The 15,109-nt window shown below is 37.0% G+C and overlaps 1 protein-coding gene across 3 annotated transcripts in view; it reads left to right on the top strand.

Moving 5' to 3' along the window:
• The window catches only part of LOC149774069 (tripartite motif-containing protein 2-like), a 62,325-nt gene that overhangs the window by 20,824 nt on the left and 26,392 nt on the right, over positions 1-15,109 (top strand). For 2 of the 3 annotated variants that reach the window (XM_089945800.1, XM_089945799.1), the window contains exons 4-7: positions 2,612-2,635; positions 3,497-3,520; positions 9,521-9,544; positions 10,805-10,828. In XM_089945800.1, the coding sequence (XP_089801926.1) occupies positions 2,612-2,635; positions 3,497-3,520; positions 9,521-9,544; positions 10,805-10,828 (96 nt within the window). The remainder of the gene's footprint in view (positions 1-2,611; positions 2,636-3,496; positions 3,521-9,520; positions 9,545-10,804; positions 10,829-15,109) is intronic. The other variant, XM_089945801.1, reaches the window with a different exon arrangement.

The raw sequence follows: 15,109 nt of genomic DNA, 5'->3' as shown, positions 1-15,109 counted from the left end.
CACCGAACTTTACTAGTTTTTTTTTTCAAGGTCTGTTTAGTTTGCTCAATATATCTTGTCATTTATTAGCATTGTTACGTTGAAGTTTGTAAAACCAGCTATACAAATGACCTAATTAGTCGACTAAACTGCTGACAGAAAGAGTCCAAAATAATTTAATTCTTTTTTTTTTATCCCGATGCATAAAACTAGACAAGTGAGGTTTAGAAAACAAACATGTACAGCAATATATCAGTCTGAAACCGTCATTAAAACTATCTCGCATTTTTAAAGTATGTATACTGTATTGTATTGTAAGCAAAACAAAGGCCTTTGAAATTTTCTAAACTTTATATTATGTGAGATTCACCTATGTCATCCAGGAACTAAAATCATTTGCTAAAACAAACAAATAAGATATATTGATTTCCTTCGAAACCCATTCTCACCGAAACTCTTGATGACATAGACTTGTTTAATATATTCTCAAAGTCGGAATAGCAGCAACGTTTTTTAGAGTGTGGGAAAGCTCATATAATCTTGATGCACGACATACTCATTAATACGAACTGATTTCAAGCAGTACAGTCCAGTCTAAAAAAGCACGAGTATATGACATCTTGAAGGTATGCTAAGATCAGAAATAAGAATATGATTATGTTAACCAGTGTGACCGAACATATGCAATATCACCCATGAATCTCTTTGCATGCGGATATCTTTCTAATAGATTATACTCATCCAATATATCGAGACCATAAGCCTATATACCAGTATTCTGATCTCCAGATTTGTAAGAATTTAAAAATGTTGCAGAGGCGAAACGGAATACTAATATTGTAAATTATACTGAATTTAGAGGGCATTTAAAGACAATGCCCCACAGATAATATTAGGTAAAACATATTTTGGCAAATTATCGGAATCATTTAGCGTAAAAATAAAAAGTTACATATTTTACAATTGAAAATAAATACATTATTCGACATTTCGGGATTGCATGTCACACCTATTTTTAAGTTAATAAAATTGGTAAATAAAATTTTATGGTTTTAATGTTTTAAATTATTAAAGACATGCATACAAAATTAAAATTTTCACTATGTTAGCATTGACCAGCATCCACACTTCCTAATAAATGAAAAGTGTAACGTTAACAAAAAAAAACAAACAAAAAAAAAAAAAAAACAAAAACAAAACAAACAAAACAAACAAAACAAACGTGATTCATCTTCTATCCAACACCGACATTTGCTATCCAATTCCAACATCTAGCATGCCATATTTAAAACAAATCGATGATAGTGTATGTTGTGTATATTATCCATAACCAAAGTAAATGTCAAAATAAATATACGCTTACGTGATTAAGTATATTCTCTTGAACTATAATGACGTTGAGATTTCATAACACATCACATGAATCAACTGTTCAGCTGTCCTTCGTAGTCGAAAGTCTTCACTTAAATGATTTTATTTATCTTCTTGTCCTACTTCCGGTGGTCTGCACCTTTAAGTTTCTTTATTGTAATCTTATTTATCGTGTTTTTCCTCGACATTTTCTTTTGCTTGGGACACCAAAATAATAGTACTCTTTCTTAAATTGATAACAGGGGTGTCATGTTTACGTTTTTTCTCTCTTTTCAACTGTGTTTCATTTCATATGAAGACGTGGGAATTATTGACCACAATGATCCTTGTTTTGACAGACTTAGCCGCTATGTTCTATGTTGACCTTTAACATGAGTGGATTCGTCAGTAGCCGAGTCGGAAATGTACTTTCGATTTGCGCTTTCTTAGTCTCTGATGAAAAGTACAATCTGTTATGACTTTGCAATTGTCCCAGATAGAAAACTGAATTGATTCATTGTCTTGGGGTCGAAGTACTCTGTGTATCCGTAGAGATATGCAAACAAGTAATCTCAGATTTGAAATACTTCCAGAAAAAGCAAGAAGCAAAACGAGGACAGCGCCATTTGTCAATATGCAATTTTGAATTAAATATACTATTTAATGTATTTGATAGATATATTTAATATATTTTTAAATCAACGCTCCAGAAGAAGTTTCTCAGAAGTTCACTATCACTATCAAGTTTGAAGAAAACGTGACCGGGCTATATCGAACACCTTCTACATACACAGTGTGGTGAGGTGGGGGGGGGGGGGCGAGAGTTAAGAGAAAGCAATACATATTTGTCTAATGTTTGATGTTTTGACTTTATGACCTCTAAAATCAAACGTGATGTTAAAAAAATCCATATCCTTAATATCGTTGGTCTTTATGTGAAAATTACACATATCAACAAATACACCGTTTCAAGAGACCACATCCTCAACTATATAATATCTATCATGCACTTTTATACTACCCAAAGCCCATTGTAGACCAGCTTCAACTTGCTGGAGTGGCCAACACCGAGTTATATACCATCCTGTGTCAGGTTGCCTATTATTCGACTCTTACACTATGTAGTGAACGCTGGACTGAAGAATATCACACACTTACTATTCAATATGTTTACTGAAAGAGTAGCTGATACCAAGTTAGCTACTATCAACGATGCTCACAGTTGCTTGCTAACAAATGAGGTAGAACTACTTGGATTATTACTTTTGTTATGATCTTTCAGGAAGAACGGGAAAAGGCACTAAAAGTAAGTACAACTTACATATGAAAGAATATTCGAATCTGTCAAAATAAGTAAAATGTATTTTACAAGGTTCATTAAAAATACTCCTTCTCACTTGCCTTTATGTAAACAGAGGATAAACTTGATACTGCATTTTGTTCTTTTATTTTGTCTTGCATTAATATCTTCTCGAATACATGGTCAAGATTTTGTATTATTTAGTGTACGAATTAAATATATTAAGACACGTTTTAACAACGTACAGTAATTCCTTTGACAGTTTTGTAATTTCATGCTTGATTCAGACTCCATTTAATATTGTTTTAAAATAAATACAATATACTTAAACGAATCGTTTCCGCTATATTGCATATTGTAGTACCTTTGATGGCCATTAAGCGGTATCCGATTTATTATAAATGCAAGGAGCGAAACAAGAACAAAGTACAAAATGCAGAAAGTGCGCATTAACAGGCTTGTATACTGTTGTATTTGTTGTAATCCACATCGAAGTGTACCAGTTCTGGTATAGGAAACACGTCATTGAAAACCTGGATTTCCGTCTGCGTATGTGTCTAAGAGCCAAAATATGTATTTTATCTAAACAATTAGAATTATTGTATAGCGAAAAACTTTGCGGTCGTTAATTTGTATCTTTTAAAAGACACCAAAAGACAGAAAGTTGAAACTCGGAGATTTAAATACGATACATTTACAATAATAGATTGTTACAAACTATAACTATTGTAGATAAATCTTTTGAAATAATGACATGAACTGTCTTTGCAGTTGACAATATGGTCATTCGCAGATACACTCTCCTTTGAGAGCAAATTAGTGCCGTTTACGTCACGCTCTTTATCACATTTATTACATTCTTTTCAGGAAGAAAGAGATGAAAAGGAAAGAGTAAGTATTAGTATAGCTGGTTTCAGAAAATAACTACTAATGATACATTGTATAAGGGTATTATAAGGCTGCTTTAAGCCAATACGTAAACCAGACGTATTGCAACAGGTTATTGTGTTATTGCTTTCAGTCAATAAGTATGCATGATGCCTTGCATAAAGTTATTATATGATGGCAATGCTACATGCATTTACTAAAAATATCTAGTTTCAAATATACATCATCCTCTGTCAATAAAAATAATGTCGCCAATTCATGACTCATGCAGATTCTATCATATTTAAGTATTAATGTCATTGTCTAAAAAGTTCTAAAGGATAGAACATCTTTCTTCTCTGATTTCATCATCACCATATTCATATCACTTACCGATCAAGTATTATTGTTGAAGTCTTGTATTACATATGCTTCCTTATACTGTACGTTTGTTTTGTTTGTCCGAAATCGAAGTAAGATTACACTTATTGATAAAATGATGGTTCTTAGTTCAATAAACACGTTAAAATAGACACATATATCAATGAATGAAATGTGTTTTAATCCAGCAAAATAACAAACAGCAACCGACAAATAATTGATATTAAATGTTATAACACTATCTAAATTTTCTAATCCATTATTAAATATATCACAGTTGAGATGAGTAACCATATATCCGACTGGAATAATGTCATTATGAGATTCAAACATAAAAATGATGGCTCTACATCGTGTCTCTTATATCATCTAAATAAGAAGTAATAATTGAGTAGCCTGGTATGCTAAATCTTAACACTACTAACATTTTAGTTCATACGTATATCTTCATTCGTGATATATTCATAACAAGCAAACACTGGGTGAACTTTCCAATTGTCGGCCTGAAATTGCATTTGTTAAATTTGTGTCCTGTATTAGTCTGCCACCTATATGGCTTTCTTGATCTTATTGCCTTTTCTTAATTTTCATAATGCTATTTGGCGATCCTGTTATTTCGAACGCCACAAATTCTATACACGGATAGGTTGCCACGAACAGCTAGAGCCCACACTATACAAGGTCGTAGACCTCGGCTTTCATTTTGATAATTGGATAATTCTGGGCACGGTACTTCCCTGATGACTGCTTTATGTTGGGCACGGTATTCCTTTACTTCTCTGATGACTGCTTTAGGTTTGTCAGTGTACTCCCCTGATGATTGCTTGATACTGGACATGGTATTCCTCTCTGCAGGTCTTATTACACCTCTTCCTGGTGCTCTGCAATAAGCATTGACATATGTTCCTTCCTCGTCAAGGCATTCCATATTTTGAGGAAGAGTGTTAATTCAACTAAATAATTTCAAAATATCAAGCAATTAGAGTTACATTAAAATACTCATAAAATTATCTGCTCTATTATGACAATAATGAAGGAAAATCACTATGAAGTTATGAGCAATTCAGGAAACAAATGTATCCTACGACATGATCTCGACCATCGCCTGAGGGAGATCTACTTTGAAATCAAACAAAGTAACCAACATATCCAAGATCGAATCACGCAGTGTACGAATTTGCTGAAAAAGTCATATATATTATATAACCTCTCGCTAGAAACACAAGCAGCAAACATAAAATCGTAAATGATTTTAAAAGCCTGGTTGTACGGGAAATAATCACCAGATAGCGGTATAAGAAACAAATGCGTGATGAGTGTAACACTCTCACTAGGAAACACAGCTTCGTATCTAGCATCGATAAGCGCACTTATGGATCTTCAAAACGAGATCGTAAGTCGTTCGAGGCGAGCTGAAATGGAAACGCTTCCAAAAGTCGTTAAAAAGCTATTGTCATGCCCACGATATCACTGATACCATGCGAAAATGTAAAATGCGTACGGAGGCTGCTACAAAAAGTTCTGTTTAAGATAATCCTAAGGTGATTCGTCGAGGTGTTAAATAAATAACTCTTACAGAAGTCTCAATACCTACCGTCGACGCAGACAAACACGACTGCCAAGCTTGGTGTTGCTTTTCACGCTCATTTCACGCGGAAGGAAAATAAAGTTGAAGTATAGCTCAGATCAGAAGCAATCATGGTTTCTGTGCAATCACCATAATCGCCTGATCGTTTATCCCGCGTAAGATAGAAGACTACCAGTAAAGTGGGTAAGCTCTATGGCAATAGACCAAGCAAACAACGAATATTTCTGATATAAGTGTTTTGCAGTGTTTTCAAGACAAAAAAGACTGAATGAGCATGTCAGTTTTAGTTACCACCAAGAATAACAAGTCATTCAGATGCTAGATGAAGGAAATATAGTTCACCTTTTGATAATGACTATATAAAATATGCACAGACGTTTCAATAATGACAAACAGGATTTGCGGACGATATCAGTTATTTCGTCGGAGTCGACTTAATTGGGCCAAAGCAATTGCATGATCTTCAAAAAACCTGTCACAGGAACAGATAGAGCAAAACAAAGACGTTCTTCCTTGGAGATAGGAAAATAACAAACTTGTGCTCAGTCTCATGAACAAGACCAGGTAATATTACATCATCGTTTGCTCGAACAGGCGTTGAAACACGGGCTTGTGCTATACAAAGGTCATCGCGCCCTCAGGTTTAATCAAGCTCCGTGGATGAAAAGCTACATGGACATTAAATTACACCAACGCACGTTTGCTACCACAGACTCCGACAAGGATTTCTTTTCAACTCATGGACAACAGTTTTTTCGGAGAAAAAAAATGGAAAATATCTGAAAACGGAACAAAGCTCAATCGCCAACTATGTGTGATCACAGGAAAAAAAATATTTCGCATCTGATACATTTGTGCACATGAAAATCTTTGACGAAGATTTAAGAGCCATCGATTATATAAAACAATAAAACAACATCTCAAACTTGATTAATCCATATTCGTCAGAGTTATGATACACGATATCACCAAAATGATCATGATGGATTTCCATTATGACTTTATCAAACAGCTATGCGGAGATAAAGAAAATCTGCTCATGACAAAGCCTCACTCATCTAGGAGATTTGGACAGAAAATATTTATCAGGATAAGACCAACCACACAAAAAGTTTTGATCTATCCTAATATCCACGGAATTGCCCATTCTACTGCGATGACAATATAATGGTCATAGGAACGTTCAAGGATGAATGTAATAGTGCACCCATTTCTGTGTTTATCGGTCTTTGATCCATAATGTATTGATTTATCTTGGATACTGGAGAGGTCAGGACAAAAAAGGAGGCATCTAAAAGCAGTTGCCAATCGCATTGCAACTCTCGACCAGTGCAGAGAAGAAAACGTGGGGTTCGACACCTTTTCACAGCGAGAATGTTCAATTCCGGCTGACACAGGATATCCACACAAATTATTAGCAAATATAAATATGCCATTTGACGATAAAATATACTGCTCCGATGACATTTCAACATTAGCCTTTCGTCATGAAGATATAGAATAATCTTCTCACAGACGAAAACATCCACCGTAAGAACAAAAAGCGCGTATATTTTCTCTAACATGTGAGATACAATCCACAACTCAAAACCAATCCTTTTCCCAGTGGGAAAAAAGTGAAAGAGAACCCCACACTCCAAAACCCACTTTTATCTGCGCAAAAAGTAAGCCAGCAGCCAGAACCAACATTTTCTTTGTAAAATAGGTGAATCAGAACCATCTTTTTCTGGATAAAAAGGCAAGCCATAACATCTCCAAAAAGTGAGCCAGAACCCCGATTTCTATGAACTTCTTACGTTCTTCTACTTTAACTTTTTTAACAGGCACGCGTCATGCAAACATTAGAACTTTGAAATTAAAGTATATTTTCAATTAGAAAAAATGACATTATTCAAACAAATTTAAGAGTTTCTTAAATCTTTTTTTTAAAAACATTTCAGTTAACTGATTTATCCAGTATTTTCAAGGAAAGTAGGTTTATTGATTTGTATCAGGCTACCGCTGTGCACGTTATACGATGACACATTTTACTAAGAATCGAATTGCAAATTAAAACTCAGCTTCAAAAAAAAAATCACTTAACAAATTCATGTAACTACTTTGCTTCAATTTTACTTTATTGAAAATGGGGATAGCTATCTGAAAATAGATAAAGCCTCTTTTCGCGTTATATGTTGTGAGAATCAATACAAACTATATAAAGCTGATTTAATACAGAATGGTCGAAATATCATTATCATAATTATGCGATATGGCAAACATTTCGTATACTCGATCCCATGACTATGTTCTTAACGTGGACAGTAAAGATCTGAAGAACGATTAGACCATTGAATGTCAATGGAACTGTTATCCTGGTCTCGTTCAGCTCATATCACTTGAATAATTACACATTCATACATTGTGTAACATACTGGTACATAAACAAGTTCTCATAAGCGCTTTTTCTTCTGAATTGCCTTTTATTGATATCTTCACCGTGTAAGCTCCTCTGAACCTAAGCTGATATCATGTCATGTTACACATTTAAACTGGTTTTGAACATTGATATATCAATACATTTCCAAAACACTTTCTGAACTATCATAAAGTATAATTTTTAGTTTATTATCTAGCAACTGCTAAAATGATTCGATAAGGAACCTAAGTTTATATATATATATATATATATATATATATATATATATATATATATATATATATATATATATAAATCTATCAATCAATCCATACATTCGTCCATCAATCCATCCAGCCATATATCAATCCATGCATGCATTTATCTATCTATCTTTATATCGATATATCTATATATCCATCTATCTATCTATCTATCTATCTATCTATCTATCTATCTATCTATCTATCTATCTATCTGTCTGTCTGTCTATCTATCTATCTATCTATATATATATATATATATATATATATATATATATATATATATATATATATATCTATATATATATATATATATATATATATATATATATATATATCGTTATATCTATTTATCTGTACTTAACGGCTTGGATTTTAAAGAGCGAACTAAACTGATGGCAAACTTGGATCGCTCTAAATTATATGTCATTTAGACTTAGATGTTATACGTATTGACACTGACTAGGATCAAACGTATTGACAAGTTACAATGTGTTATACTTGTCCAAAACGAGTTTTGATTAATGACACATTACCATGTGCTATACATATTCACATAAATTTTATTTCATGTATTGATAAGTTATGATATTCTATACATATCGACATCAATTTATATTTCATGTAATGACAGGTTAATAGGTGCTATATTAATCAACTCCAATTTGTTTGTCGTGAAATTACGTTTCCATATGTCATACTTTTCCACATCGGTTTGAGATTCATGTACAGACAAATCATAATAGATCAGAAAAAAGCAACGTTGCCAAAAATGGTGTAATTTTCTTTTGCTTGACACTTCAAGGAAAATACCCTCATATCGTGCAGAAAAGTTCATAAATAACTGGTGTGAAAAGTGAATCCAAAACGTCACATTATAATATTCACTGATGATTATGTCTTTGTAACGGTATCAAGTTTGAAATATGCATTTAATCAGTTGCAGAATATCGTCGTTGTATAATTCACTACTTACTAGCTCCAGTTTTCTTGCATGACAGCATTGTGATAGGTGACACAATAATAGCATAAGCAACATTTGAAGGTTAAATGAATGGACAAAAATAAAACTGTAAAGTGCATATTTGATCGTGGGCTGCCTACCATTGTATCGGCTGTTTCATTCAGCAAAGGATTATACTTTTTATTTAAACAATTACACGTTCCTTACAAAAGATAATTTTGCACCTTATTAATGTATATATTCAATATAAAGAAGAGACAGAAAAGATAAATACTTTAAATGGCATCTGTTTTTGAATAGCCTGTTGAAGAAATGACATACATTGTATTCCGTTTTCGAATGTGGGTATGCGTGTCTAGTGTCTCTTTAAAGGCAAATTAGTGGCATTTTCTTCACCTTGTCGAATATCAGATTTATTATATTCTTTCAGAAGGATAGAGAGAAAAAAGAAAGAGTAAGTATTAATACTAATGTTTTCAGAAAAAAATGTACAAATCACGCATGACATAAAATTGATGTATGATTGTTAAAAATATATAGTTTTAAAGCATACTTATTCGTGAAATACCGTTCATCTTTTACCAGGACTTACATTTATATCAGTTTATCTCCACTGAAATGGTTTCTTACTCAGTCTCACGATTTCGAGTCTCATCGGTTATCTTAATGATGACAAAGTCCTCAAGTCATACGTCAAGACGGAATAATGATGTTGTTTTTGATTACATTTTTAAGGGATTTTGATAAATCAGCACATTACACTTGTGACTGATATCAAGCACGTGGACGAAAGCGACTCATCGTTGACCAGGTCATTGTTTAATAGTTTCAAGCGATTTTACGTTTTATAGGAAATTTTCCCAATCCAAATTATTTTACATGGATATTATATTGTTTTCTTGGGTGTTAACTTGTATCTCTGTGCCGGAGCAAGGCGATGCTTACTGGGCTCAAGTATGTTTCATATGTATAGGAAATAAGCGTACTCAACATCCGTAGATATGAAAATTATTGAGAAAGCAACTGTTTCTTTAATATCTTTGTAGGATGATGTTTATTGCACCCAGGTAGTCTTCATATTTATAGGAAATTATTCCGATAATAATCAATTGGCATAGAAAAATAGTTAATGTTCTGAGGTGTCAACTTTTATTTCCTGTTGGCACATATAATACTGTGACACACTTCTAAGTGATTTAAAATAATTCGTAATTGTCGTCATTGTTGATTGTTTGGCAGACACTTCATTTGTCCCAGTGCGATTTTTGAAATGTTAGCTTTGTCAAATGACCTATAACCTCGTGATTGATGACCCCCATGCACACGACCTGAAGAAGGGTTGATTTAGTGAACAGCGACCTATAACCAAACATGAGTGTATCAAATAAATTATTCAATCACGTTTTAAGCCTTAAAAAAATAAAATCAGTATAAATATGTATGTTTGTTAATGATGCATACGTATGTCAATTAAGATCATTCGTTTTCTACGGTACACAATTTGGCAGCTCGTTGTTTTTATTTGTTCTGGATAAAGAAAAATAAAAACATGATAGGACGGAAAAATACACATGCCACAATCGTTTCAGTGTCTTAGGTCAGATGCCAGCTATTGTGTAGTATTAAGGTATAGTAGTTGTATACACTACAATTGTATTTTGTGCATACGTTTCTATCCAATTTCTATAATACGGAATTTATCATATCCTTTCAGGAAGAAAAACAAATAAAAGAATGGGTAAGTATTAATATATCAACTCTCAGTCAAAAATAAATGTTGTATTTCATAATCTTGTCTGAGTATTAAGACTCGTACGTAAAGAACATGTATGTATGCATCCAATTTAAGTCATCATTTATAAAGTTACCGTTTCATCGACATGCTCCTTTTATTTAGAATGCAATGTTACAAACAGTGTTCATATGACATCAACTTATCATAAAATGAGATCTCTTCTATTTGGCTTCAATTATGCATCACGAACTAAATAATAAAACATGTATATTCTTCAAAGAAATGAAGACGTAAACAATTATAAAGAATATGAACGAAGAGCAGAAAGTGCATATTATGTGTCGATTTTACTAGCCATTATTTAAACTGCGATTAGCCTGTATTCATTATTATGAGAGTAATCATCATTCCTTGCAAAGTAAATACAGATTAACAATACCGGTAACACTACATATCACACATATTTGTAGTAAGGCGACATTTATGATTTCTGCTCTCTTAATTACAACTGGCGTCTTAAATCCGATCGCTTCGGGTAAATGTGACTCGTAGACCTTGTATGGTAGCTCATCTAGGAGAAGGATAACTCAGATTCCAAACCTCCGTTGTCTTGCTGTTATACCCACTCATGGAAAGGCTAAATCATTAAACTCGGACATAAAGTCCGGAGACGGAGTCCATAAGCGGTCTGACATTGACTTCAACGTCATTCCGGCAACTCCTGTGATGCCGTTAGTGCCAAGCTGTGTCGGCATTCGTCGATCCCTTGGGATCATTATCTGCGTGGAAAAGGGGGATCTGCTGCATGGACAACAGCTGATTCCCGATACCACCCTGCCCAGTCTTCGTATCTCAACTGGAGAGGACACTTCAGCGTCTTCGTAAGGCTTTGGCACAACACGGGAGTAGCAGTTTACCGGTTCTAAGTCAAAGCTTGATTAGCGTAAAGCTTGTTGCCAGGGGTTGCTTCCGACGGTGGGAAAGATCACCATGTCTCACAGGACAGCTACCGCGCTCCTCAATCTGGGCTGCCTGCACTCAATAAGGTGCTGCCCGCCATGGCCTGCCTGCTTTACTGAGTGCATGGAGCTTAGAGAACCATCTAGACAAGTGGGCTACAAACTCCGCACCAGGAAACATTCAAAGGAGAAATAAGAAGACTCCAGCTCTTTGTTTCGCAAGCTGTGTCCTGGATTCACCGCTGACCTGCAGAAGGTAGATGTCATTGACAGAGAACTCTCCCGACTGAACGTCGACATTGCCTGCCTCCAGGAGCCAGACGGGTCGACAGCAGCACCATGAGGAAAGCTAAATACACCTTATTTTGGCAAGGAAAGCCCTCCGACGAACCTGGGCATCACTATGTCAGCATCGCTGTAAAGAACACGCTCGTCGCCTTCTTTGAACCTCCATGATAGGTATTGAGAGAATCCTTGCCCACCGGCTGTCTACGTCCTCAGGCCCAGCCAGCATCTTCATCATGTACTCCCCAACCTTCTGTTCCGCCCACGAAGAGAAAAACAAATTATATGAGGTTTTGGATCAAGCACTGTCCGGTATCACCAGCACTGAAGGCATATACCTACTGGGAGACTTCAATGATAAGTGGGAGCTGACCACAAGGCCTGGTCCACCTGTCTCGGCTCAATATTAACGAAAATGGTCAGCGATTGCTGCATATATGCTGCTCCCATAGCCTGGTTGTGACCAAAATCTTCTTCAAATGAATGGAGATCCACCAGGTATCATAGAGACACAGAAGTTCCTGCCACTGGCACCAGCTAGAACTCGTCATCACCAGGCCTGGGGAACTGACATGTGTTATCCTCTCCCACAGCTAGAACAGTGCCGAATGTGGCACGGACCATTCCTTCGTGGCCAGCAAGGTGCAAATAATACCCAAGAAGCTATGCCACCCAAGTAGATTCACCAACGCATCAACACCTGCTGTTCAAACAATCCAGAGAAACAACAGCAGTTCATTAGCAAACTGCAAGAAGATCTGATGAAAGCGACACCTGAAGATGCCATCGATTTCAAGTGGTCCAACCTCCCTGTTAACAATTCAGCCATCGCTGCTTACGGGAAGAAGGAGCGCAAAAATGGCGACTGGTATTAGGCCAACTGGGAGAAGATGGAGCCCGTCTCTGAGGAGAAGATGAAAGCCCTCTTGGCATAAAAGGCCTCACCTAGCCCTAGTACATTACAAACCCTCATGACTGCCAGGAACAACGCACAACAGATCGCCTGCCGCTGAGTCAACACCTACTGGCTGAACCTCTGCACCAGTAGACAGAGAACTGCCGACACCGAGCACGAAAGAGACATTCCAAGGGTATCAAGTAGGCGACAGGCCTCCCCCAATCTGCCTCCATGAACGCCCCCATAAAGTCGAAGAATTGAGAAGTCATCACAGAACAGGGTAATCAGCTGAAGCGATGGATTAAGCATTATGTCGAGCTGTATGCAACCGAAAACGTCGTCACTGATATCGCACTGGACGCCATCCCAGATATACCAGTCATGGAGGAACTAGATACACCGCCCACACTGGAAGAGCTCGGAACATTCATCGATTGCCTCGCCTGTGTAAAGTCTCCAGGAAGTGAGGGCATTCCCCTTGAAGTCCTCAAGATCGGAAAATCAGCACTGCTCCAGCCCCTGTACGTACTTCTCTGCCTCTGCTGGGAACAGTGACACATCCACAAGGACATGCATCACGCCAACATCGTCACTTTGTACAAGAAGAAAGGAGACCGTAGCGACTGCAACACCTACCGGGGCATCTCTCTCATCAGCACCGTCGGAAAAACTTACGCCTGTGTCGCCTCGGCTTGCCTGAAGACACAAACCTTCTTCGTCTACACAGGGTCCCACTGTGGCTTCCGAGCTGGTCTGTCAACTGTAGATATGATCTTCTCACTACTCCACTTGCAGAACAAGTGTTGCAATCAGCAGATGCCCCTCTACATCGCCTTCATACACTTTCCACAGGCGTTTGACCTGGTCAGTCGGTGTTGACTCTTCAGGCACCTGTAGACGATCGGTTGCCCCCCACGACTGCTCGCTGTCGTCACATCGTTCAAGGAGAACATGCACATCAGAGTCTGCTTCAATGGCGCAACATCAGAATCCTATCTATTAACTGGAGAGACAAGGCTGCGTCTTGCACCGAAACCCTTTGCCATCTACTTGTCCATGTATTTCCAGTACTCCTTCAATGACTGCAGCGAGGGAATGTACATCCTTACATCCTAAGACTAAAGTCACAGAGGTTCTCATCCCTGAATTGCTCTTCGCCGACGATGCAGCCTTTACATCACACAGGGAAGATGGACTGTAGGAACTGGTATGTATACTCTCCTATTTCTGTAAGAGTTTGGACTGACCATCAGTTGGGAGAAAATGAACGTCATGTCGCAGGACGCAGACTCCCCTCCCTCCGTCACCATCGATGGGTTCATCTTGGAAGTTGTTGAGAACTTCACTTACTTCGGGTCCACCATCTCTAGCTCGCTCTCCATTGATTATGAGGTGAAAGGCAAGATTTGCAAGGCAGCAGGAGTGATGACCAGACTAAACCAGAGGTAGTGGAACAACCGCACACTGACTTAGAAGACCATACTGCGCGTCTACCAGGCCTGTGTTCGCAGCATACTTCTTCTACAGTAGCGAGACATGGACTACCTATGCTAGAAACGAGAGGTTCTGGAATGCAACATGAACAGCATGTTCTCCATTCTCAGCGAGAACCGCCGTCGCTGGCTCGGACACGTCAAGAGAATCGACCCAGGCCTCATTCCCAAGGACCTGCTCTACAGGGAGCTAGCAAAAGGCGCACGATCGACTGGACGGCCACGTCTGCTTTACAAAGATGTCTGCAAGAATGACATGAAGACGGCCAACATCAATGTCAAAGACTGGGAGAGCTCTGCTAACGACCGCTCCACATGACGCCTAGCTGTCAGACAGGTCGTTCAGAAAGCGGACGAAGACAAGAACGAAAAGCACGCTTAATAGTGAGTCAGGAAGAAGGCGAAACAACAGCTTACTCGGAAGCTACACCATCGTCTATCGTAGACGAATGGATGCCATGAATTACCAGAAAGCTTTCAGAATATAGTAGCAACAAATGCTATTGTTTAGGAAAAAAAAAGGAAACAAAAGAAGAAAAACTAGTCTTTATAAACAAGCATGATACTGGAATCATAACTCTTATAACATTTTCTTTAATAATCTGAATAGTCAAAATTGGGTGTATTATTGGCATAAACAATTCCAAAT

The sequence above is a fragment of the Sinohyriopsis cumingii genome, unplaced genomic scaffold (assembly GCF_028554795.1).
Source record: "Sinohyriopsis cumingii isolate HCF-2022 unplaced genomic scaffold, ASM2855479v2 utg000426l, whole genome shotgun sequence".
Classification (NCBI taxonomy): Eukaryota; Metazoa; Mollusca; class Bivalvia; order Unionida; family Unionidae; genus Sinohyriopsis; species Sinohyriopsis cumingii.
The sequence above is the reverse complement of the archived record's forward strand: the minus strand, read 5'-3'. Positions and strand labels throughout refer to the sequence as shown.